This window comes from Ascaphus truei, chromosome 5 (assembly GCF_040206685.1).
Source record: "Ascaphus truei isolate aAscTru1 chromosome 5, aAscTru1.hap1, whole genome shotgun sequence".
Lineage (NCBI taxonomy): Eukaryota > Metazoa > Chordata > Amphibia > Anura > Ascaphidae > Ascaphus > Ascaphus truei.
The window spans coordinates 126,767,374-126,794,375 of NC_134487.1; the positions used below are offsets into that span (position 1 = coordinate 126,767,374).

Below are 27,002 nucleotides of genomic sequence, written 5' to 3' on the forward strand. Positions count from 1 at the left end.
AGGCTTTTCTAAAATAAATTATTTACCATTATGATGAAGTGGAAATGTATGCTTGTAAATAAAAAGTAGTTGTATTCTGGGTATAAAAATTAAAAAGTACTTAAAACCCCTTGGTGCCACTACACTTTCACCATTGTGTAATACTTTTGCCACTGGTTCCATCTTGATTTATAAATTGCCTGTATTTGTAGTATACTGTACATCCTAATTAGTAACGGGGAACTGATTTTTTTAGTTTTTTTTTTTTTTTTCCAGCTTTTGAAAACTTGCCTTCATGTAGTTAGCCTGAATGAAAGAAAAGTGAATTACTATTAAGTTTTTAGTATTGTGCAATTTGTGTAATTTTAATGTAATAATCTCAAGACCTCAGTTCATTACTGACTTTGTCACCAGCAATGTCCATTTACCTGAAGTAATTCAGTGAATCATGGATGAGAGACAAGGGCAATGAGTAGTTAACAGTAAGCACACAAGAGACATTCATATGCTGTGCGATAAAAACATTTTATTAGGGCAATTCTGGCTTTTAATACTGTAGTGTGCGAGGTCACTAGATGTGAGTACGTGACAAGCCTCTGATCACAACTACACCCTTCTCCCGGCTTTCATTAAAATTGCGCGCTTCCCTCCTCATCATCTCGGCATCTCCCACGAGAACAGCATAGATGGGGACAGAATATGGGGCTGTCATGGTAACCGCATTCCACGGACTCCAAGTCTACGCGGACCCCCCTATGTAGCGCGTCTATTTAGTTCCTTCCAGTGACTTGCTCGTTTCCCGCCAGTCGCCCGCCCCGCACGGCTTTTGTATGTTGAGGAAGCGTGAGGAGGAATCTCGGAGGCCATTATCTTGGTGGTGCGTTTATCATCCTCCCTCCAGATCAGAGGCGAATTGCTTCAGATATCACATCTGATGCCAAGTACTGCGGTGCTGGCCAGCGAGGAGGCATTAAAAGTAAAGGGGTGTGAATATAAAACGAGCTGCACAGCTGTGATGGGCCCGCAGGGGGGAAGCATAATCCCTTAAATAGTTATTGGGCTTCGGGACACCGGGTCTGAGCAGTTCAAGAAGCTCCAAGTGAAGGAAAGGGGTGTAATTTCGGGACCAGACCACCACAAACCCCTCCAATAAATGTCCACCTCGTTTTAGTCAAACTTTATTTTGTAATGAGTGTAAAATGTGGTGCAATATAATTAAATATTGAACAATTTACAGTACCTTATAAACAAGTCATGTGAATTCGGGTAATGTAGAGGCAGCAACCTGAGGGGGCTCATTAAACATTGGTTCTGTAAGTGAAGGGTTTCTGAGGAGAGTTGGTCAGCATTGGTCGGCTGATGGTCAACACTGCAGCTCTAAGGCCGCACTTATAGTGCTGGCGACGCGAGCGATGATGTCGCCATTAGCGAAAGTTGTAATTTGTTTTTTAGCGACGTCGCTGGCGACAAGACCAGTGATGTCATGAAGGGGGCGGGCAGCGCAATCTGATTGGTTTAGAGAAAGTCACATGTGGCGACTGTCTCTAAAAAAATCTAATTTACCCGACTTCAACATTTTTGGTCACTCCGTCGCGCTTACTATAAGCGCTTGCTACGGAGTCAATTATTTGTTTCGGAGCGATGTCACGTCGCCGTTGCAAGGCACTATAAGCGCAGCCTGAGGCGGCGTCCATGCTGTCGGAGGCGCGTTCGCATTGATCTTGCCCATAGACCGCGTGGTGACAGCAGGAGGGGGAGGGCGTTGCGCGAGGATTCAGTTTAAACTGATTTCTCGGCGCGACGGGCAGGTTACGTGAGCGGTTCGCCCAATGAGGGCGAACCAGCTCTGTAACGTCACATGCGCGCCCACAGATACCCCTTCCCCCGACGGCGCATCTACCATGTCCTGAAAACACCCGCTTCACGCGGGTGATGTTGTGCACGCCTCCGCGGACGAAGGCTGTATGAGGCTGCGACCCCGGTGTCGGCGCGTGCAGCCGAGATCCCCGGTCTGCACTGAGCTGCAGGGAAAAAGACAGGGTGGGCTTGGTGGGGGCATGGCCATGACATCACCCGGCAGGTTTGCCCTCATTAGTTGAACTGCCAGGGGGCGTGGCCAACGCTCCATCGCCAGTTCTGAAGACAGTTTTCCTGTCTTCAGAAAAATCTGGCCACGCCACGGCCAAGGTAGATAGCAGGCCCGGCCCCATTGAGGGGCAGTTCTTGTCCCTGCAGCGCATGCCATAGCGCTCGCTGCAGCAGGGACCTAGCCTAAGGCTTGGCCACGGTACCGCAGAGCGAGCAGACTGCCTTAAGGCAGTGTTCGCGTCCGTGCGGAGGCGGGAGGGGGCTCGTGTTGCGCAAGAAATCAGTTTAAACTGATTTCTTGGCGCGACAGGCCGATCACGTGAGCGATTTGCTCAATGAGGGCGAACCAGCTCTGTGATGCAATAGGCACGCCCCCCACTGCCTGTCGACCATGCCCAGGGAAAGCACCCGCGCGGGCAAAGGCACCATGGCCCGGGCCTTAGGCCTCCTCAAGTGCAATGCAGTGCTGCATACTGGGAAGGATTTACAGTGCGCTGGGCAGCACCAAGAATCTCTTGAGTAATTTAATGAATCATTTGATTAAACTGTTTCATAGAAAGGGAGGTTTCAAATGATAGTGTCAAGGATGGTTCACCTTGCAGTAAGTGTGAATGTAACCACAAATATGGTTTTGCAGACAATCATAAACCTGTTAATTAAATGTAATCTACTATTTTGACCTATCTTCAATTCCTGTGTATTTTACAAGTTTGCACCGTCATAGCACTACAGTGCATCATTGAAACCGCGTGGTATAGAACCGTTTTATGTAATGCTAAATTACTTGCCATTTTATTTATTTATATTTTAGTAACACAAACCAGCCACACTTTGAGATATTTTAAAGCTTAAAAATACAAAGGACGCAGTTTAACATTGGTAGTATAGGTACCTGCTGAAAGGTTCAAACTTGACGTAGTTGCTTCTTCCACAATTACAGTACCTGATCCTATGACGTGAATTGTGTTATGTAACCCCTTATATTTGTGATTAATTTACCGATTATCTTTCCCATGCAGAAATTGGATGCCATGGCACCTTCTGGAAGAAAGCAGCCAGGAAAATCTGCCAAAATAGCACAAGAAGAGAAAGTAATCCATTCTTATGACTTTCAAGAACTAGAACAAAAAAATGTTAGTGGATCTGAGGAAGACGTCAGGGAAGGTACAGTAAACCACTCAGTGAGGCTCATTTACAGCAACAATTTCTTCATTCTTTTCCCTCTCTCTGTGGCAATAAATAAGAATATCTTACAAGATAGCAACATTACATTTATTAACTAGATTTATAGTAATAATATTGATACTATCCTTTTAAGGCAGCAGTCCCCACATTTTTTCTTTTTAAATGTATCTAAACGTCGTGGTTGCCCTACCTCCGGGGAGCCAACTGTTCCTGTGATATTTGTAGTTTTTGTGATGGCGTGTGACCCATAAAAATGACAAATATGGCTGTGTTGTCACCATATTGTGTTCACTGGGCAAAAGTGTTTATGCCTGCTTAATGAAAGTACAGACTGCTGATTTACCAGTGGCTGGAGACAACTATTTAAAGTTGAGAAAGATCATTGTTTATAATTGTGATATCATCATACATGTTGATATGAATCTTTATGTTGACAAAATCAGATGTCGCCATACACGGGGAATGGGAATGGATATATACAACAAAATTGGTAATACTGATTTATACTGTGTTTTTTAGCTCACCTTTAGAGTAAAATAAAGAATGTAAAACTGCTGGGGCAGGATCCAGAAGATAAAATATGGGGCTAACGTTTTAGATGTAGCCCCCTGTAAACAGCACGAGCTATACATATCTTTCTCCTACTGTGGTAAGTCCTGTTAAGGGCAGGCGCCAGTAGTAATCATGGGTTTTCCCCCTTCACGCCCTGCCCTGAGTGATAGATGCAGGCCCCTGACTGCTGCAGGCAAGAGACAGAGGGGAGGTTCTGCTGACATCATGAAGGGTGGGGCTGACTCTATTTAGCAGCCGGTTCCTGTGAGTGACAGTTAGTCTAGTCTGTCTGTCCTGGGAGTTGGAGGAGAGGAGTAGATCAAGCTCCGTCCTGGGAGCAGGCAAGAGAGAGAGAGAACTCTGGCCTAATACATTTGGAGAGTGAGCAGAGCTCCGGTGGATCAATGCCCCTCACCCCGATGAGGGGGTGATGGGGAGAATCTACCCCCACCCAGGGGATACCCTCTGAGGTGGGCATTGGGGTATTGAGGCCCCTCACACACCATCCTGTCGGAGGAAAGGAGAGGAGAACGGCTGTACACCTTGGGATCTCCTGGTGTGCTGTTGTTGTTGCTGCTATTGTTGCTGCTGTGTGCTGCCAAGGCTGCTGTGTGCGAGCTAGAGACAATAAAGAGACATTGCTGATTATACTCAAGACTGTGTGTGATTCTGGAGCATCCACCCTGGGACCAGGGTCATTTCTTCTATACGGGTCCTACCCCATACCCCTGGGAAGGTATAGAGGATGGAGGCGCTGCACCACCACTAAAGAATGAGGCAACTACCCCAGAATCCTGGTCCTGTGTCCCCAACATCATCGCGGGAAGCTCAGGCCCTCCTGTTACGTGCAGGTATGCACCACTCAAGCACGTGTAACCAGCCCTCACACACCCTAGATATAGCATCTGTGTTTGGGGGGGGGGATATGGGTTACATTTGGAGGCGCTGCTGAGAGCCAGAACAGGACAGGCTTACAGCGAAGCAGAGCGGGAAGAGTTATGTGCACTCTCCGGTCAAGTGCTAAAGAAAGTAGGGCATGCCATACCGGGGGTAGTCAGGGGAGCGTGGATCTCCGCTCCCGCACAGTACGCCCTGGGTGCCCTAAGAGGGTGGCATAAGATGGGTGCATAGCTATAGCTGACCTTGTCCCTTGAGGCAGATAGTGTGAGGCAACTGGGGGGGTTAGCCTGCTAACGTGTCCAGGGACCATGGCCCAGGGCCCGCACTATGAGTGGCCAAAAGTAGGGACGCCCGTATCTAGGGAGATGCCCGGTACACTAGCTAGCACCCACATAAAACGCACCACAGATCACTTGCCGGAACAGTCACTGAGTACAGTGCACAAGGAAGGAGTTCTGCCTAGCCTGGGGTATGCCACCTCATATTAGTGGGCAACAGATTGAACATGCAGAGAGTATCAGAAAGTGTTAGTGGGTACAGCCAGTGTCTAGGTTCGTGTTACACCGTAGACACTGAGAATAGTGCTCATTTACATGTGGTGGGCTCATCGAAGATGGTGGCCGTCACTACATGTGCTCCGCGGAGCAAGGAAGATCTCAAAATGGCGACAAACGCGCCATCCACGGCCCAGCAGATAGCAACCGACCTAAAATGGCGTTTCCCGCCAATCCTGGAGCGCGCACGTGAATCGTGCAAAAAGACTGTACGAGAAATGTGGCGGGAAATGTGCAGGGGTTTGGCGACAAACCCAGATCCCCTGCAAGAGGAGCGGAGCGGCGCGAAAGCCCACCCACCTGTGCTGTGACTGGTCAACAACCCAGACCACGTCACACTGAAAGAAGGATTGCCCCGCCTCTGGATTCCACCAGAGGGAGGGGGCACAAGGAGAGCCAAGCAGAAGCGTCCTCCCCAGCAAAGGGAGGGACCGGAAGCAACAGCGAAGAGCTTCACTTCTGCCTGGCATTCGAGGAGCAAGGAGCTGAAACACTGAACTGTTCCACCCCTGGGCTAAAAATGTCCGAGATGAGCACCACGATATACCAGCTACCAGGAGGCTTACTGGTAGTGGAGGTGGAGAGCCACGAGTACCTCCGGTGCCTGTGCGTCCACTGCGGGATACCCGGAGCGGTCCCAAGCACCAAGGCACGATACCCTCAATGCGGCACGTACTACCTGTGGCCTAACGAGCCATGGCTCGAGACCCCGCAGGGGTGCCTCTCCGGGAACACTAATGGAGGTGGTGGAGATGAAAGACAAGGCTGCCCTAGTTCCCCGTTGCAACCAAGCGGGAAGAACCAAGGCCCAGCCAGCTACGGAGCCGAGAGAACCGTCGGCGGAGAAGAGCGCGACCGCAGTGGAGGTACCGGAGCGGGCCCGTTTCGTACCAATACCCACTGGTTGTATCGCAGAAGAACCCGGTGACTCCCTAGCGGAGGATCCGATCGTGATATCCTCGGAGGAAGAGGTTGGCGTACCATCGGTGGCAATGCGCCTACCGGCGAACCACCACAGCGGTGACAAAGAGGAGCAGACGAGTCTGGACACCTTCCGACGGCGAGCGCTGGTGCGGCCTGAGGCCCGTAGAAGTCCCACGGCCGTTGTGACTCCCAGTGCGGCAGAGATGGCGTCCGAGACGACTCCGGAGGACCCCAAGATCACCAACCAGCAGCGGAGCGGTAAGGAGACTCCACCACCCCCTTACTCCCGCCAGGCAAAAACAGCAACCGCGGAGGACGAGAAGGAGAGGCTTGAGGCCTACTTGTCCGTCTGCGAACCGGATGCTCCACCACCGTCCCTTCTGGTCCTCGACGCACTACCGGTGCGTGACCACGGAGCGGATGGAGATTCCACGGGCACCGGTAATGACGTCACTTCCGGGCCCGACGGAAAGAGAGGCCCGGGAGCGCTGTTCACCACACGGAGAAGAGCCGAGGCCCATCGAGAGAATCGCGAAGTATGGCAGAGAAAGCACCCAAGAAAGCGTCCCTTGGTCGCGGTATTACTCGCTTGCTGGACACTGACTTGAACATTGCCCCTGTCCCAACCCCTAGCTCCATCGCCCCTGCCACTGCCCCTGCCCCGTCACGTGTATTGTCACCGGGACCTAGCGGGGATAAATTGAGCAAGTACCCCAAATATTCCAGAGATTGGCGGGACTGGGAATTGAGCGATGAGGGGTCGGATGGGGAGATACCATATGACAGGGTTTCCCAAACTTTTTTTTCCGTGACCCGGTTATTTTTGAACTTCTCCTTCGTGACCCACTAAAAATTTTATCGCCTATACTGGCCTATAGGGCCTGCACACACACACACAGCCACTGATACACACACACACACAGCCACTGACACACACGCAGCCACTGACACACACGCAGCCACTGACACACGCAGCCACTGACACACGCAGCCACTGACACACGCAGCCACTGACACACACACACACGCAGCCACACAGAGACACTGCTACACACACACACACAGTGCTACACACACAGAGACACTGCTACACACACACACACACACAGACACTGCTACACACACACAGACACTGCTACACACACACAGACACTGATACACACACACACAGACACTGATACACACACACACACTGATACACACAGACACTGATACACACAGACACTGACACACAGATACTGATACACACACACACACTGATACTGATACACACACACAAACTGATATATACACACACACACACAGCCACTGATACACACACACTCTCTGATACACAGCCCCTGATACACACACACACACACACACACACACACACTCGCTCTCCCCTATACGTACACAGACACAAACAGTGAATTACAGGCAATGACGGATGTGAGTGACTGGAGGGGGGGGGCAGGGACTGGGTGGGTGGGAGGAGGGGGGAACTGGGTGGGTGGGAGGGGGGGAACTGGGTGGGTGGGAGGGGGGGGACTGGGTGGGTGGGAGGGGGTGGACTGGGTGTGGGAGGGGGGGACTGGGACGGTGGGAGGGGGGACTGGGTGGGTGGGAGAGGGGACTGGGACTGGGTGGGTGGGTGAGGGGACATTGAGGGGACTGGGTGGGTGGAAGGGGGGGACTGGGACTTCGGGGGGGACTGGGACTGGGTGGGTGGGAGGGGGGAGACTGGGACTGGGTGGGAGGGGGGGACTGGGTGGGTGGGAGGGGGGACTGGGTGGGTGGGAAGGGGGACTGGGTGGGTGGGAGGGGGGACTGGGACTGGGTGGGAGGGGGGACTGGGACTGGGTGGGAGGGGGGGACTGGGACTGGGTGGGAGGGGGGACTGGGTGGAAGGGAGGGGGGACTGGGACTGGGTGGGACAGACTAGCACTGGGTGGGTGGGAGGGGGGACTGGGACTTGGTGGGTGGGAGGGGGGACTGGGACTGGGTGGGTGGGAGGGGGGACTGGGACTGGGTGGGTGGGAGGGGGGACTGGGTGGGTGGGAGGGGGGACTGGGACACTTGGGTGGGAGGCAGTGACTGGGTGGGTGTGTGGGAGACGGTGGGTGTGTGGGAGACGGTGGGTGGTTGACAGTGACTGGGTGGGTGACAGTGACAGTTACTGGGTGGGTGACAGTGACTTTGACAGTGACTGGGTGGGTGACAGTGACTGGGTGGGTGACAGTGACTGGGTGGGTGACAGTGACTGGGTGGGTGACAGTGACTGGGTGGGTGACAGTGACTGGGTGGGTGACAGTGACTTGACGGTGACAGTGGGTGGGTGGGTGACAGTGACTGGGTGGGTGACAGTGACTGGGTGGGTGACAGTGACTGGGTGGGTGGGTGACAGTGACTGGGTGGGTGACAGTGACTGGGTGGGTGGGTGGGTGACAGTGACTTGACTGGGTGGGTGGGTGACAGTGACTGGGTGGGTGGGTGACAGTGACTGTGTGGGTGGGTGACAGTGACTGGGTGGGTGGGTGACAGTGGGTGGGTGGGTGACAGTTGACAGTGGGTGGGTGGGTGACAGTTGACAGTGACTGGGTGGGTGACAGTGACTGGGTGGGTGACAGTGACTGGGTGGGTGGGTGACAGTGACTGGTTGGGTGACAGTGACTGGGTGGGTGGGTGACGGTGGGTGGGTGGGTGACAGTGGGTGGGTGGGTGACAGTGACTGGGTGGGTGACAGTGACTGGGTGGGTGACAGTGACTGGGTGGGTGACAGTGACTGGGTGGGTGACAGTGACTTGACAGTGACTGGGTGGGTGACAGTGACTGTGTGGGTGGGTGACAGTGGGTGGGTGGGTGACAGTTGACAGTGACTGGGTGGGTGACAGTGACTGGGTGGGTGACAGTGACTGGGTTACAGTGACTGGGTGACAGTGACTGGGTGGGTGACAGTAGACGGTGGGTGGGTGACAGTGACTGGGTGGGTGGGTGACAGTGACTGGGTGGGTGGGTGACAGTGACTGGGTGACAGTGACTGGGTGACAGTGACTGGGTGGGTGACAGTGACTGGGTGGGTGACAGTGACTGGGTGGGTGACAGTGACTGGGTGGGGTGACTTACCTTGAGGCCGGACGCTTTCCCCTGCTGCCCCCGATATCCCCTGCTGCCCGGGACGGGAGGTGGGCTTGGGGGCACGGGAGGTGGGCTCGGGAGGGGGTGGCACGGGAGGGGGTGCCCCGGGAGGTGGGCACGGGAGGTGGGCTCGGGAGGGGGTGCCACGGGTGGTGAGCTATGGAAGCGGGCCGCGGGAGGAAGCGGGCCGCAGAGGAGATAGTACTTCCGCCTCCGTCCCACGTTGGGAGCGGGGGGGAGGAAGGGAGCTGTCACTGCTTGCCCTGCGCATGCGCGCGGGACCGCAGGGGGAATCGCTGCTATTTTTTTTAACTCGAGCGGCGGGAGGGGGGGCTGGGAGGAGAACTCGAGCGGCGGGAGGGGGGGCTGGGAGGAGAACTCGAGCGGCGGGAGGGGGGGCTGGGAGGAGACACCGCGCGGCCAGCCTCGCTGCGACCCGGCAATTTTGGTGCCGTGGCCCGGTGCCGGGTCGCGACCCACCATTTGGGAAACGCTGCCATATGACAATGTGATACGTGTGCCTAACCCTGTGCCGTTTTCTCCTACAGCTAGAGGGAGAGCCTGAGGGTCCCACACTCCAGCAGAGGCTGGGTCTGTCAGTACGGTGGTTCATAAGATGAACCCTAACAGGTATTTCAATGCCAAAGGGAGGAGAGATTGCTCGCGCTCTACAGAGGCAGGGACGTCCGGTGTCTCGTCCCAAGCAGAGTCAGAGGTAGAGAATACTAGCCATTCCACAGAGTACGAGCACCGTGACAAATGGTGGGCACCCCTGTTCACTGGGTACCATGAAGGTATGGACCGTACGCGGTTCCTGCTCATTAAAAACAACATAGTTGATCATTGGTGGGCGGCAGGTGCCTTTACTCCCCAGGAGGTGGACGACGAGATAGATCACAGGTACCGGGAGATAGAGCAGAAACTCATTCAGCCCAAAGGCCCCAGTATATTGTATGACGAGATTGCTTCTATAGAACCAGAGTTTAATGTACTGCCAAGCAGGGCGGGTCACCGTAAGCTCACTAAGTTGAGCCGAGCCGACAGAGCCATAGTGGCTAGGTATAGGCAGTCACATGGATACGAATACCCTTATGTGCCTGAGCCCATAACGAGGGAAATAGAGGAGAACAGAGATAGTTGGCTCCGAGAAGCCGTACAAGAATATCTATGAACAAAATTTGGTAAAGCTGGTTATCATAATGAGGACCGGATAAGTGAGTTGGTCAGGATCTGGAGTATAGGACGGTGAATATACATGCACAGTGTAATATATCGACCGGAGCATGGGTCGGTCCAGTCCTTCTTTGTGACCATTACGGATCACAATGGCAGGAAAGTAAGGAAACCTGATCCGAAACATTACAGTTAGGGTTCTCCACGTTGGGAGTAACCGGTGTTGTATTTCTACCTCATGTGAGCATATGTTATGACTAATAAACTGCATGATATGTGTTTTGTGTTCCCAGGTTGTTCACCGCAGGATGGTACTGCTAATGTTAGGTCCAAGTGGGGGCCATTGGATTCCACCAGAGGCAGAGTGTAGCCCCCTGTAAACAGAACGGGCTATACATATCTTTCTCCTACTGTGGTAAGTCCTGTTAAGGGCAGGCGCCAGTAGTAATCATGGGTTTTCCCCCTTCACGCCCTGCCCTGAGTGATAGATGCAGGCCCCTGACTCTGCTGCAGGCAAGAGACAGAGGGAAGGTTCTGCTGACATCATGAGGGGTGGGGCTGACTCTATTTAGCAGCCGGTTCCTGTGAGTGACAGTTAGTCTAGTCTGTCTGTCCTGGGAGTTGGAGGAGAGGAGTAGATCAAGCTCCGTCCTGGGAGCAGGCAAGAGAGAGAGAGAACTCTGGCCTAATACATTTGGAGAGTGAGCAGAGCTCCGGTGGACCAATGCCCCTCACCCCGATGAGGGGGTGTGGGGACAATCTACCTCCACCCAGAGGATACCCTCTGAGGTGGGCATTGGGGTATTGAGGCCCCTCACACACCATCCTGTCGGAGTACCTCTTGGAGGAAAGGAGAGGAGAACGGCTGTACACCTTGGGATCTCCTGGTGTGCTGTTGTTGTTGCTGCTATTGTTGCTGCTGTGTGCTGCCAAGGCTGCTGTGTGCGAGCTAGAGACAATAAAGAGACATTGCTGATTATACTCAAGACTGTGTGTGATTCTGGGGCATCCACCCTGGGACCAGGGTCATTTCTTCTATAAGGGTCCTACCCCATACCCCTGGGAATGTATAGAGGATGGAGGGGGGGAATATGGGTTACATAGACAATAAGGAAAATCATTTACCAATGTAGGTAAAATTATCCTCTTTTTTTTACATTTTATGTTTCTTTGTGATGACTGCAGAAACATACATTTTTGGTATTATTGACCAATTAACTGAAATTAGTTTCCTCGTTCTATTAAATTACCAGTCCAATTTTTTTTTTCTTTCTTGATCCTTGATTCAGTTGCTACATCCTAAGAAACACTGGTTCTTGTGCCAACATATCAAAACCTAGTTGGGGGGAAATAAATTAAAAAAAAAAAAAAAAATGATCTTTTTGCACATACAGTAATAACGTTGCGTTTTTGCAGGATTGCCAATTCAGTGCATCTTTCCCAGGCATGTTATGGGGATTATACATTAAACTGCTATAGTGCCAATTGGGGAACTATTGCATGGTAACTCCTACTGAGTTTAATGGGAGTTTCCGTGCGATAATGCCCTGAATGGCACTGTCGCGTTTTAATGAATAACCCAAGTGCATGTGTTTGTTTTCATTAAAAATCATAAATTTAGCAAGACCAGAGATTTTTGGCAGTACTGGCATTTCAGTTGAATAAACATTGAGACGATTAAGTATTTTCTGGGATTCCACATACAGTTGAATACACAACTGCTTAGGCCTCCTGCCCGTTCTTCTTGAGTAGGGATGCATTCTGGGTATGTACTCAATATATTCAGATGAGTCACTGTTTTCTGGCAAAGGGACTTTACAGTTTAAAATTAACCACTTTCGTACCTGCAGAAAAAGGATTCAACATGATGAAAAATGTTACCAAATTAGGCAGCATAGTGCCCTTTTTATATTTGGTATGCAGAGTTTTTAAAACCTGGAGGAGAATAAACCATGGATGTACTGGATGTACTGTACCCCACAAGGGACATGGCTTTCTTAATAAAATTAATTACACTAAATAGCTTGTACCTTAACCAGAACCTTTCATGTAATTTGTAACCTTTTTTTTTTTTGTCTTGCAGAAGAAACTCAGATTATTGATAAACATGGAAAAAAACGACCTGCACCTATGGCCAACCATGAAGTAGATGCAGATCACATGGGGTAATAATGTCATTTCTATTTTTATCTTTCATTTGAATGGCTGTGCAGATAAAGAAAAGGGAATATATTCCAATGTGTTTATTAGAGACACCGCTTACGGTTGATATGCCAACTGCTAGTCTGTGTTTTAATATATAAAACTTGAGTTCATCATTATATTTATTCAGCTGCAAGGTCCACAGAAACTGGAAAAAGACAAAGGCAGCTAGTTAAAAAAACATATGATTTTTAGTCTGTTACCGATATTTAGAGCTGGAGAAGAGATGCAACACTTTCATTTGAGGCTGATACTAGCAAGTAGCTGTAATATTAATGCAGGGTCGTCTGAAGTGCACATCTGAAATGTTCAGATCACTTTATCAACATGTTTTTCCCCATATCCTGCCTAAATTCACCTGGTGCAATTGTGTCAGGGTTAGTAAATGTTATAGTGGTAGAGATTTGATTTCTTCTCATCAGAATATATGATGATGATGATGATGATGCTGCATTCCTGACTATTGATTTATGAAAAGGGACATTTCCAGTCAATGGATTTGTTTTTAGAAAGGGGAGAATATCATCATAAGCAGATGTCTGGAGTCATGATTGTTTAAGGACCATTTAAAACCAGAGACGAACATGAAACACAGACAGAGCTCAATGCACATCCAGCGAAACTTTATACACGGCACAGTGCCTAAATATACATGTATTGATATCTATTAAATAAAATGGTCTTTTAGTTTAACATTTTGGCCAAATTGTTGTAAGCCCCTGAGCCACTGCACGGCAGACCAAATCTCAAGGGTCCCTACACTAATATAAATTCTTAATAACCTGTGCATTGCCAGGAAGAATGATTTATAATACATCTGTCAAAATTAGTTGCAAAGTTCTAAGTCTGATTGAAGCTTTTATTAACCTGTACATTACCAGGAAAAGCACTCTGTATTAGATTTGTCACAACCACACTGCAAGCAGGCAAGTTCCCCTGAGAGTGGGAGATGCTATGGAGTGAGCTTTTAACCATTTAAAAGTGGGAGGGGGTGAGCATAAATTAGGTAGGAGGTTGCCACCCTCCAATCAGCTAAGACAAGCTGAACAAGAATTATAAGACATATAGAACGCCCACAAGCTCATATTAAACCCCCAAAATAGCCACAATATATATATATATGAGATTTGGTCTGCCGTGCAGTGGCTCAGGGGCTTACAACAATTTGGCCAAAATGTTAAACTAAAAGACCATTTTATTTAATAGGTACAGTATCAATACATGTATATTTAGGCACTGTACCGTGTATAAAGTTTTGCTGGATGTGCATTGAGCTCTATCTGTGTTTCATGTTCGTCTCTGGTTTTAAATGTATATTGCCATGCTCAGTAGCACTCCTCTGTGACACTTATACGCTTATATATATGTTGTGGCTATTTTGGGGGTTCAATATGAGCTTGTGGGTGTTCTATATGTCTTGTTTAAGGACCATGCAGATATTTTAATTTGTCTTGACTACGTCCTTTTTTTTGCCGTTTATTTTAAATCAACTTTTCCAGTTGTAACGACATTGTCTTGTTTTTTATTGCTAGGGGTGAAGTTCAGAATATGTTGGAACGGTTTGGAGGCAAGTGGATTTTTAAGTATTTGATAGTGATCTTCAACACTTGTTACAATATCTATACCACAAATTGCACTTCTCAAAGTGTTAATGTAGCATTCGAATTGTAATACTGTAGTCCTTGTCAACTAAATATACGAAAATACAGTACTATACTTTATTTTTGTGTTCAATCTGCAGTTGTTAAAAATCAAATGATGTAACTTCTAATTCTAACCCCACTTGTTTTCTCTAGATGGAGATATATATAATATAATCAATGTGTATATTGAGTCAGGGCCTGAGTCCACCGTTCTTGCATGCATGGGGTCAGACAATCTAACAAGATATGTATATATGTATACGGCACAGATTTATATTCATACAGCAACACAATGATCACAATTAGGTGTCCTCAGATGTGAGGACCCTAGTTACCACTTATAAGTTTATGCTAACAATAAGTAACCAGTGTGTGTATCGCTGCGCTACTGTCCCTTAGTGTCTCCTCAGTCCCGGTGACCCAGTACTCTTTAATTGGTCACTGTAGGTGCTGGCACAGCGTTGGAGCTGTATCTCCTCGTAGGTTACTCACGGATCCGGGACCCCTGTGTTCTGCAGGTTATCTCCAGCTCTGTAGGGAGGGGATGTTTGCTCCCGCGCTGATCTTTCTCCCTCTGGCTCCTCTGGACAGGGACTTCAACTCTCTGTAGTCTCTGCAGCTCTGTCCTTTATTCACATCCTCCTCTCTATCTCTTGGCTCCTCCTGCTGAGACATCATCCCTAATACCCAATAATAATAATAGCATGTTCTTGTATAGCGCTGCTAGTTGTATGCAGCGCTTTACAGAGACATTTTGCAGGCACTGGTCCCTGCCCCGTGGAGCTTACAATCTATGTTTTTTGGTGCCTGAGGCACAGGGAGATAAAGCGACTTGCCCAAGATTACAAGGAGCCGACACCGGGAATTGAACCAGGTTCCCCTGCTTCAAACTCTTTAGTGCCAGTCAGTGCCTTTACTCACTGAATCACTCCTCCCTTCCTGGGTTCAGTCATTGGCCGGGGGACATGTCCATCATTATACATTATAAGAGTTAGAAGAAAGGGGGTCACACTATTCCCCTGCTGAAAATGTTTATGTCCCCATCAATCTTATAGTAGTACGGTATATACAGTTTGGTAATAAGCAGGTGCTGGCATGTAAACGACAATTCTCAGATAATGAGGCAATGGTACACCATCAAGTACCACATTTCCAGGGTTCACCTGGGATACACATCGTACTGACAGTACTTCACTCTTCACTAATAGCCCTCCTGGGTATACCGTGTGAGCAGGACCATCTACCATTATTGTGGGGCCTTCTATTTCCCAAAGGAGGGTTGTCTTCCCTTCTACCGTCCGTATACTGTTGGGGTGCACTCTCACTGGACGAGGACCTGTGCTATTGATCCCTCAGTCATGGTACCGGCTCCCCTCTCCACAGGCTGGTAGGCTTCTAAGCACAATGGGTGCATGGTCAATAGTCCATAATTGTCTCCCCCCTACCATCTGACACCAACTGGCCAAAGATATTTGCATTTGTCCCGATTATGGTCCCAGTCTCATGTTTTATTCAGACTTCTGGACAAATTAATGCAACCCCTGTCAAGGGTCCTGATACTACCGTAACTTTCTTTGGGAACTAAATTTCCACTACTACGTACCCTAGATACGGGTAGCTGGCATCACTGAGTCCCCACACGGCAAGCCCATCTAACGGCTGCAATGGAAGGTGTTTCAGATGTTTTTCGTACCACGGTTTAAATGATATGGACACTTGTGACCCACTATCTAGGAAGACATTGCATCTTTTTCCTTTGGTACGAGCTTCGGCCCTATTGGAGAGACCTAGAAAGCTGGCTTGTAGATGAGATCGTTCTGGTCTCTTGGCAGGGGTAGCCTTTACGGAGCCTTTACATGGGGCCCAGTGTGCTCCTTCACTAAGTCCCTCTTTCATTTCCCTAATGAGACTTGGATCAAATTAGCATCTTGACCACGTGTTGCAGATTCTCTTGCCTTCTACAGTGTTTGGCGTAATTCCCTTCTCCGCAGGGGGGGTGGGTTGTGGGGAGAGAGGTGAGGCCGTTGGCGCCGAGGAGCGGTGCCTGCTTTTTCTGTGACGGGGAAGGTGAGGCGGTGAGCGCAACGTTATTGTCCTGCCAAGTGAGCTTCCAACTCCAAGTGAGGCTAAGAAGTGCACGTAATGTGAGGGCGTACGCCCTGCTGTGACATTCAGGCCAATGAGCTGTGGCCGTCCGAATCCCCTGGCGAAACGCGTAGAGTGGGAGGTTCCTATCGTATTGGAGCAGTGAGGAGAGAGGCCATGAGCTGTCCATACACCGCCAGACCCGATCCAGAAGTGACGTCACACGCCGCATCCACGAGGACCCACAAGGACGAGTGGAGCAGGAGCTTCTGTTCTGTGCTTGCTGTGAAGAGTGGTCCTTATTTGGCCGGATAGAGGCGGATGGAAGGGACGGTGAGCCTGCTCGGCGCATGAATCCTCTATTACACTGTTGTGTATATTAGCCCATTTTATTCTGCACTATTGTATCCTGTCCGATTACATTTCCTGCTGAGCTGTGTTCCACCAACCGTGGAAGTGCCAGCCTGGGAAGCACTTCGTGCCACAGGAACTGCAAGAGGAAGGAGAGAAATCATCTACTTTATGCCATCTTAGGAAGCAAGAGCGTGGACTGAACACTCTTTGACTGGATTTCTAAAGAAAGCATTTGCATTTTCCTTGTGACCACAGCACGTTGCTTGCTGCTGCAGTTGCTTGGCTCTCTGGAAAAATATTTTTCTAGCTACTGAGGCTGTCCTTTTTGTGGGGCCCCATACGAGTCCTCCTCCTCCTCATTATACGGCCTGAAGGGGCAGTGTTTGGTGTGACCAGGCTCTTTACACCATAAACACATCTAGAGTTCCTTTTGCGGGGCCATGCAGGGATGCGGCTTCCTCAAAGGCCACTGCTTCGTGTGGCCAGGCATATTACACAGAAAACACATTATGTCCGCCATTTTCCCTTCCAGGCGTATTCTTCATCTTGACCTCTGGAGGCGCTATTTCCTCATTTCTTCATATCTTTCCCTGGGTACAGAAAGTCAGGGGAAAGGGGGAGAAAGAAATATGCTTTAAATAGGGGCAATCCTAAATATACCAACATTTTGGCTGCTTTGCTAACTAGAAGCGTCCCAGCCTAGGTATTCCTTTACACAGTAAACAGCAATGCCTAGACTTCACTTGAAATTTAGCTGGTTAATAATGAGTCAGGACGAAGCGAATCTTTGCGAAACGTGTAGAGTTTTTTTGCACCAACCCAGAATGAACTGGAAGGACGTCACTGTGTGTGACGTCAGTTTGGAGCGTCTGTACCATTGTCAGGGAAACGCGGAAGCCGATGGCTGCTGTGTGCGCCGCAGCAGCTGATGTGGTATACCTCTTCCCAACACCTACAACTGTTCCTAGCAGAGCGCCATCCAGAGGGCGGATTTCGTACACTGTACTTAATGGGGAATAACATGTGAGTGGCCATCTGTCATTCATGTATTTGTTATTATAGTGTTAATCCCTACACTTAGTCCGTCTCTCTTGTGCTTATTTTCTTTGCTCCACACGTCCATCTGATTAACGGAGGTGACTAGAAGAATATCAGAGTGATCAAGCTATACATCTACCTAGAACTAAGAGATAGCCTAGATTGGCACACATGCTGTACTAACTATCACACAATGTGAGTATACACCTATTAGGTGTTATATCTCATTATTTAGTCCACTTATATCAACGTTATAGCACTATATATTTTTTATTTTTCATTTCTACGGTTCCTGAGCTCCCCGCATCTTTCAACAAACTTGCAGCAAGAATCCAATAGAAGGGTTCATCGTGGGTGGAAGCTGAAGAGGCACCGATTATAATAATTTCTAAGTGGTTTTATTGTTCCTTTTTTTATATCACTAGAGATCACTATATTTATTATTCATCACATAATTTTTGTATTTAGCACTTTTTATTTCTTGCACTTGCACTAAGAGCGCCAGGTGATTGTACTTACAAAAAGTAAAAGATGTAATACTAAAAGCAACAGAACTATGTTTATCAGGCAGGTTAGCAAAAGCACAAGGATAAGAAAGTTAATATGGTTCTCAAAGGAGCTGGCAAGTATTGTGAAGGCTATAAATTACAACTTTTAGGATATATAGGCAGACACAGTAAAATTGAATAGAAAGTTATATCAGGTTAGGCAGAAGAAGGCTAGGGAAATGATCAGGTGTGCTAAGACACAAGAAGCAGAGCAAATAACCCAGTCCCTTAAGAAGGGCTAAAAAACAACCATTTAGGTGTTTTAAGGAGAAAACAAAAGGAGGAATTCTAAGACTAAAGACAGAAGGGGGCAGTCATGTTGAGGGAGACAAAGGTATAACAGATCACCTTAATATTTATTTTTTCTCAGTCTTCACAGGTTAAGGTATAGGGTTGGGGGTGGGGGGAGGGGGCGGGTTGACAGTTAAGAAAAAGGAATTTGTGTCACTGGTGACAATATATTATGAAATGTAGTTAGTTACCTGTAATAATAGTTTAATTATATAACCTTATGTGGATATTATTCTTCAAATACAGCTGATATTAGCAAGGCTCTTTTAGCAAAAAGGAAGAGATTGGAAATCTACACAAAGGCTTCTCTGAAAACTAGCAACCAAAAGATTGAGCATGTTTGGAAAACACAACAAGATCAGAGGTGAGATCAAATTTTAATGAAATGTTTTTTTAGGACTAGTTTAACTATTTATAGTTTGTTTTTCTAAAGCCTTCCTAATAGTGTTACAAACCATGTTATAGAAAATAATAACGTAGTTAGGTTTCAGGGCAAATATATTGTATTGTGTAGGTTCAGAGCTTCGCAGCATTCATTTTAGTGACAAGCACTTTTTTTTTTTCAACTTGTATTTTATTTTTTCCAAAACATAAAATAGATGCGGGGGGGCGGGGGGGGTACTGAAAATAAAAAGGTAGATAAGGAGGGGTAGGGGGTTCATCCACTTTGATCTCCACAGTCAGTTGTACATAAACCTGTATATGTATAGCCATACTTGTGACTATACAGTCAATACAGATAGTGGTCAGTATAGCATAAATCAGATTGGGTTTCGCCCTACATATGTCTCCCATGGGTTCCAGGTTGACAAGAAACTGTTATATATATCATAGATTAGGCTAGTGAGTTTCTCCATAATCATTATAAGGTTCATTTTGTGTACTACTGCTGTAATAGGTGGGGGGTTGTTCTGTTTATTTTGCAATCATTGCCTTGGCTGCTGACAGAATTTGTATTATTATATAATCTGCTTTCCTCTCCAGACCCTCTGTAGGTTTTAATAAAAGCACGGTTTCGATATCCCATGTCAAATCCAGCCCTACTACTCCTTTTATTAATCTCCTGATCCTTCTCCAGAAAATAATTATCTTGGGACAGGACCACCATATATGTTTGAATGTGCCCAGTTTGAATGTGCCCAGCAATTGCGCCAACACATAGGGGAGGTTAATAGGAAAAAAGAATGGAGACGTGCGGGCGTATAGTACCACCTGTGGAGGATTTTTAAATTAGTTTCCCTGATCGCTGAGCAACGGGAGGCTCTGGTTATTCTTTCATAGGTCTTCCCAGACTTCGTCTTCTAATGATTTACCTATGTCTCTTTCCCAGTCTGAAATATTTTTGCTTGTTTCCCCCCTGTATTGACATACAGTATAAGAACCTGGTCAAATTGAGCAATCGTCCCTTTTGTGATATTCACCTAATTGGAACAGACTCTCAAAGCTGTTAAAGGGTCTAATCCAGGTATTGTCTGGTTGTATCGAGGAGACAAAATGTTTGAGCTGCATAGACTGGAATAATTGCGTATTCGGAATACCATATTCTTCTCTTATTTCTAGAAATTACTTAATCCTGCCTCCATTGTGCATATCTCCAATAGTGGACAGCCCTTTTCCATCCCAACTCTTAAAAACATTTGAGTGGTGTGTTGGGGGGAAACTCAGGATTAAATCGGATCGGTCAGAGGCGAAGGGATAGACGAGATCTGTTTATATTTACAATTTTTGTTCCAAATACTTACGGAGTGTGTCAGGACTGGATTATCCTTGTATTGTATGTCTTTATTTATATAGCGCCATTAATGTACATAGCGCTTCACAGTAGTAATACATGGGGTAATCAAATAAATAACAGATAATATAGATAACAGATCATGGGAATAAGTGCTTTAGACATAAAAGTAACATTTCGGAAGAGGAGTCCCTGCCCCGAGGAGCTTACAGTCTAATTGGTAGGTAGAACGTACAGAGACAGTAGGAGGGAGTTCTGGTAAGTGCGTCTGCAGGGGGCCAAGCTTTATGTATCGTGTTCAGAATATCCACAGTGCTATTCATATGCTTCTTTAAGCAAGTGTGTCTTAAGGTGGGTCTTAAAGGTGGATAGAGAGGGTGCTAGTCGGGTACTGAGGGGAAGGGCATTCCAGAGGTGTGGGGCAGAAAGTGAGAAAGGTTTAAGGCGGGAGAGGGCTTTAGATACAAAGGGGGTAGAAAGAAGACATCCTTGAGAAGAACGCAAGAGTCTGGATGGTGCATAACGAGAAATTAGGGATGAGATGTAAGGAGGGGCAGAAGAGTGTAAAGCTTTAAAAGTGAGGAGGAGAATGGAATGTGAGATGCGGGATTTGATCGGAAGCCAGGAGAGGGATTTCATGAGGGGAGATGCTGAGACAGATCTAGGAAAGAGTAGAGTGATTCTGGCAGCAGCGTTTAGGATAGATTGTAGGGGAGACAGGTGAGAGGCAGGAAGGCCGGACAGCAGGAGGTTACAGTAATCAAGACGGGAGAGAATGAGGGCCTGAGTCAGAGTTTTAGCAGTCGAGCAACAGAGGAAAGGGCATATCTTTGTTATATTGCGGAGGAAAAAGCGACAAGTTTTAGAAATGTTTTGAATGTGAGGGGCGAATGTGAGAGAGGAGTCGAGTGTGACCCCTAGGCAGCGTGCTTGGGCTACTGGGTGAATGATTGTAGTTCCAACAGTAATGTGGAAGGAGGTAGTAGGGCCAGGTTTGGGAGGAAGTATGAGGAGCTCTGTTTTAGCCATGTTGAGTTTAAGGCGGCGGAGGGCCATCCAGGATGATATAGCAGAGAGACATTCAGAAACTTTGGTTTGTACAGCAGGTGTAAGGACAGGTGTTGAAAAGTATATTTGTGTGTCGTCGGCATAGAGGTGATAATTAAACCCAAAAGATGTTATTAGGTCACCTAGAGAGAGTGTGTACAGAGAAAAGAGAAGAGGTCCCAGGACCTCTTAATATATTGGCCTTATAATATATTGGCCTATTTTCCTTCTTAAACCACAGAAGAGACACCATATTTATAGTCCGGGCCTCCAACCTCTCTATATCTACCCATGGTTTTGTATTCAGGGTTGCAGACCAGTAGATTAGTGACAAACACTTTTAATGTTATCATACATGTCAATGTGTTGGTTGGCAAATTTCTGCTTGTTTGCTCCACGGAGTTGAAGTATAGTAAATGTGCAACCCTGGATTGCTAATAACGAGGATAGACTTTGTGAGTAGCAAATGGCATTATCGCCAAAAAGTCATCATTAATTAAACAGTTCTTGCAAATTTTGTTCAGCTACCCTATGGGAGTGTATAGATGTTTCCACATCAAGCAGACCACTTTGGTCACGAAAAGTGCATGCCAACTAGGTATTTTTAGTAGCGATATGTTTGCATAAATAATTATTTTTGCATATTGAAAGAACTCCCAATTTGTATCACTTCAGTCTTTTAGACAATTATGCATTGCTCATCTCGCACTTGATAACGACTTGCCTCGTTTATGGCAAACAATTACATGCAGCAAGAGTTGTATGTGAAAACTTGATAGAAGAAAAAAACCCACAATGGAATAAAGAGAAAAATTCTAGGACATCAAAATAAGACAATCTTTAGGTGGAGACTTTGTGATTTTAAGATTATTTCGTAGTTTCAGATATTGTGTGAATAACAGGTCAAAGCAGCTGCATTGTGTATCTGTGGAATGTACTGTATGTGATTTTTATTTATCAGTCACAAATCAAATTGTGTGTAGAGTGGTCGGCTATCACCATGATGGGACCGTTGTACTGTTTTTAAAACCCTCATATATGACCACTTACCTGATTTGGAACACTGATTTTCTCAGTACAAAAAGGGAACCAAAACGGAGTAGAATTCCAGAGAAATAACACTCAACAGAATGAACTAGGAGTGTCGCGATCCGCTCTTACAGCAAGAGAGCTAGCAGATGTCATGTTCGGCTGTTTCTTTGCTTTGTCTATATATTTCTGGTAGGCTGTGTTTGATTAAGATCTTGTTGCAGGTTATCAAACCGTTCTCGTTCTATACTCACTAAAATAAAAAGTAATGGTGTAGAATTAAATAGATCAATGAAATATCAGTACATGTCATAACGGACCCTAATGGTCAGTCAGGAGATCGCTACCGTTTATACCCAGAGCACTCAAAATAAATGAAACACATTTTAAACATGCTCGTACAGATTAACTCTGCAGCTGCTTTGCACAATTGACTCAATGGTGGTCTTAAAGTAACTGGAAAGGGTTAGATTCATCAAGTGCCGGTACAGGTTAATGCACCTGATCTGCGTCAACTCCCACTGTCTGAATGGGAAAGAACACTGGATTGGGTGCGCTTATCTGTACTGGCGCTTGATGAATCTGTCCCAAGTCTTCTCGTTACTGCGCATGGAGGAAAGTAAAGCGGCTTCAACACCACTTCATGCTAGAGATGATTCCCATACAAAGTTGACTTAACAATTACATGGCAATCTTTGCCAGCCTCTTTAGTAAAAGATAAGCAATATCCTATAAAGAACGCAAAACAAAAACCTTAAACAAATGAGTTCCTGTTATTTTGAAGGAAAAAAAAACTTTCTATTAATGTATGTTTTTACCTTGTTTGAATGGTATTCTGAACAGACATTTTATTACAGGCAGAAGCTGAGTAATGAGTATTCCCAGCAGTTTGTGACATTATTTCAACAATGGGAAGTGGATGTACAGAAAGCAGAAGAGCAAGAAGAAAAATTTACTGTTGGTATCTTAAATCATTATTGAAGTTTTTTTTAATAAACAGATAGATGTTTGCTTGAAAAGGGTCCTCTGAGTTGCTGCACATCCTAGTTTGTGATTAAAGCATTGTATTTTAGAATCTGTATATAAACCATTTATATATCTACAGTAGCAGCTTGCTAGAGCTTATGTAGACCTTCAGGTTGTTGTACGTATACATTTATTTTCAGACCATTCAGAGTGATCTTTAATTAAATTGTACATAGCTGTTGAGGGCATTTTCACACTTGATTATAGCTTTAACTCGTTTGTTTTAAGTGGAGCTTTACACTGTACAGCAAATAAAAATACCACGTGTGAGCACATTCACTTCTCAAACAGGTCTGAAACCCTACTTTTCCCCATGATCTCTTAGCATACTGTGCTCCCACTGCAGCCAGGGGTTCTGGGAAATTACATGCAAATGAGCACAGAGTGTCACCTTTTGCTTCTTGTCCATTTTAACATGGATCCCTATAAGTTTATGCGTGCTATATTATACAGCTTTTTCAGCATAGCATGGGTTAAAGTGCATATTCTGTCAATGCTACCGTAGGCATTCAGCAAAAAAAATAAAATAAAAAAAAGGGGAGGTGTACTTAAAGGAAACACTACTTTTGTCTGTCTGGGAATAACCATAGGTTTATTTGACACTCCCTGTGATGAGGTGACCTTCAGATTTCTATTCACATCAACAGAGAAGTGGAGGATCAAACCTCAAGGGCTTGTTCTGAAGGTCACACAGGCAAAGAGAGGGCAACTGTGAATATGCCATCTAAACAAAAGATTTACAATATTTAAAAAAGTTAAGTGTATGCATTTTTTTTAGATAACTTTACTATGTATTAAAGCCTCACTACGTATTAAAGCCTCAAAGTCTTTAATCTTTGAATATATAAAAAGAATGACTTCTTGAATAGCTGAAGCAGCCATTCGCTGCAATTGACCAAAAAATTCCCCGTCAGTGTTTATTTATATAAAAAGTAGGGTTTGCTCTTTTTTTGCACACTAGGCCATGTTTCGTCAGCAGCAGAAGCTTTTTCAACAGGCAAGAATAGTTCAGAGTCAGAGACTGAAAACAATCAAGCAACTATATGAACAGTTTTTAAAGGTATTTAATATTCTTTGTGTTTATTAAAGACAACATTTATATGTACTTTTATTTTTATTTTTTAATGGAGTACTTATAGCTCATATTAAAGTAATTTTAAAATATCTTGTTGAATACAGGGTTTTTTTTTATTCTATATGGCGAAAATGTATGCTATTTACTATTTACTAAAAAGCAGCAACCATTCTGGATATCTCTCAGTCCCCAATTGTGAATAATCCCTTGCGAATCACCACAAATGTGAGAATTGAGTAGGGTTACATAGTAGATGATATTTGTAGTGTGTACATAGCTATTAAGATGCTTAGTGTGGGTTTTCAAAACATGTAGTACAAAGAACCTAAACAATGTTCCAGTAATTACTTCTGTGCCTCACTTCTTTAAAGCATTTTCTTGGTAGCATAGAGCTGTTTTGCAAACTCACTATAAAATTGTGTTTCTTGTGTTTAAAATAGTTTTACTATTTTGATACATATCCCAAAGCAGTTAGCATAGCACAGATGACTATCCCCGCATACACTTGTAAATTATACAGATCCTTTAAACTATTGTATTGAAGCTGCAAGCATAAAATGTAGTTGGGCACTGTTGCTGTTAATCAGTGCAAATCACAGGCACAACTGTACAGTTTATATTCCCGATTTGCTCCCTTTTATAAAATGGAGCAACTCAGGAATATAAATTGTACGTTGTGCCTGTGTGATTTGCCCCGATAAATAGTAACAGTGCTCCATAAATACATTTTATGCTTGTAGCTTCAATTGTGTAATTGAAAGAATTCAAAAGACATTCTCTAAAATACTTTAAACAGTGATACCATTGTTTTTTCCATTCTTTATTTTTATGTTAGAGTATGGACGACCTAGAAAAAAATCATGAAAACCTTTTAACAGGTGCTCAAAATGAACTCAGGAAGGAGATGGCTATGTTACAAAAGAAAATTATGATGGATACTGTAAGTACAAATACTGTAGTGTGAAGATAACATTGTAATACAATACATTATTTGACATAACATTTTATTTTTCTGGAAACTTTATTATGAAAAAATAGTACATCAATATAAAAATAGTGTAACTTATTTCACTCTTTTTCTTCTGCCAGCAACAGCAAGAGATGGCAAGTGTTCGCAAGTCTCTTCAGTCCATGTTATTCTGATGATTCACTGAAGGAATTACTTGCACCTATGTAACATGATATAATTAGAATAATTAGCTACTGAACAATACGTACCTTCCTAATTCAAGTTCTGGTTGAGGTATTTTCCAGAGTTAATGCCACGGTTTAGAAAAGCATAAAACCAATGTTGTTTTAGGTTAAAAATAAACTTAACTTACTGAAACTGATAAAGATTCCTCTTTATTTCAGTTTTAAAGCATGATTTGTTGTCATGTCACAAATGAGGTATAGTGCTTATTCATTGCAGCGTTAAGTAGGCACGTGCTGTAAATATCCAGCACACCCACACACTTGCTTAAACAAGTCCTCCGGTCCTGTGACCCCTGCGACCCATCCCCAGTTCCCGAGGTATTAAAACTTTTGTGCTAGCGTTTGACACGAAAAAAGAAAATCTGAACGGGTGGTCACCAATAGAAAGTTGAAACTTGATCTCCTGATGACTGTGTAGCTTTGGTTTAGTTGCCAGACCGAGCTTCACACCAGAGAATTGTGTGTCTGGCGGGCAAATATTCTTCTTGGTACTGTGAGAAATGGGGAGTCCCCGGGTGTGTTTGAGATTAAGTTTTTATATATAATCTATAACTTCAGAATTTTTTTTATAAAAACATGGTAAACCCAACAAGTTTGCATAAATGCATGGACTGATTTAGCAACCAGAAGATATTTGAAGTTAAAATGATATACAAATAGTGTTTTTACACACTGTCAATTCCATGTGCCTTAAAGAACATCAATAGGCAAAACTCATCTAAAAGCTGTAAACTCCTATAGTTGTCCAGAGTTTCAAACAAAGACAATTACCTGAACAAGATAAAGCATTTATTAACATTAAATAAAATAAAAAAAAAAAAAACAACTATTACAAATAAATGTGTCATCAATTACTCTGTTGAAAATACTTTTTTCCCTAATAACCACTCCACAGAGCATTCTGTACTAGAATTTGCACAAAAGTACACAGTTCCGGCTTTCATTTCGTAAAGAATGATTTTCCAGTTCAATACAATTAGACAATATGATGAATAGCAAGACTTTTTGTTTTGCAATATTGAGAATTTAAAATCACTATAATCCTGTAATCTAGGAAAGATCGTGTTTTTTGGTCCAGACGCAAGTCTGTATAGGCATATTTAACTGAACATTTCTAAGGAACACTTTCAACGGAGAGGTGTATTTTGTGCATGTGTTATATTAAGTCCTCACAATAAATAATTCAATTAGATACATTTCCAATGCAAAGCAAAAATGACAAGTTTAAAAATGCCCATAAGGAGGAGAGGAAATGTAAATTAGTAT

General features: G+C 45.4%; 2 protein-coding genes across 6 annotated transcripts in view; one reads left to right on the plus strand and one right to left on the minus strand.

The window, feature by feature from the left end:
• The first annotated feature begins 724 nt into the window (after nt 1–724).
• On the plus strand, nt 725–26,296 carry SYCP3 (synaptonemal complex protein 3). Of its 2 annotated transcripts, none has more exons than XM_075600667.1 (9): nt 725–856; nt 3,087–3,231; nt 12,556–12,637; nt 14,207–14,241; nt 18,880–18,997; nt 23,299–23,398; nt 24,429–24,527; nt 25,378–25,482; nt 25,632–26,296. In XM_075600667.1, the coding sequence occupies exons 2-9, from the start codon at nt 3,099–3,101 to the stop codon at nt 25,683–25,685; spliced, it is 726 nt and encodes a 241-aa protein (XP_075456782.1). In that variant the 5' UTR covers nt 725–856; nt 3,087–3,098; the 3' UTR covers nt 25,686–26,296. The 2 variants fall into 2 exon arrangements, with proteins under 2 accessions (XP_075456782.1, XP_075456781.1); XM_075600666.1 differs by having other exon boundaries at nt 793–955.
• The window catches only part of CHPT1 (choline phosphotransferase 1), a 41,633-nt gene continuing 39,977 nt past the window's right edge, over nt 25,347–27,002 (minus strand). For 2 of the 4 annotated variants that reach the window (XM_075600663.1, XM_075600664.1), the window contains exon 9: nt 25,347–25,711. In XM_075600663.1, the coding sequence (XP_075456778.1) occupies nt 25,667–25,711 (45 nt within the window). In that variant the 3' untranslated portion in view covers nt 25,347–25,666. Of the gene's footprint in view, nt 25,712–26,114; nt 26,228–27,002 lie in introns of those variants that run through there. The other 2 variants (XM_075600662.1, XM_075600665.1) reach the window with 2 other exon arrangements.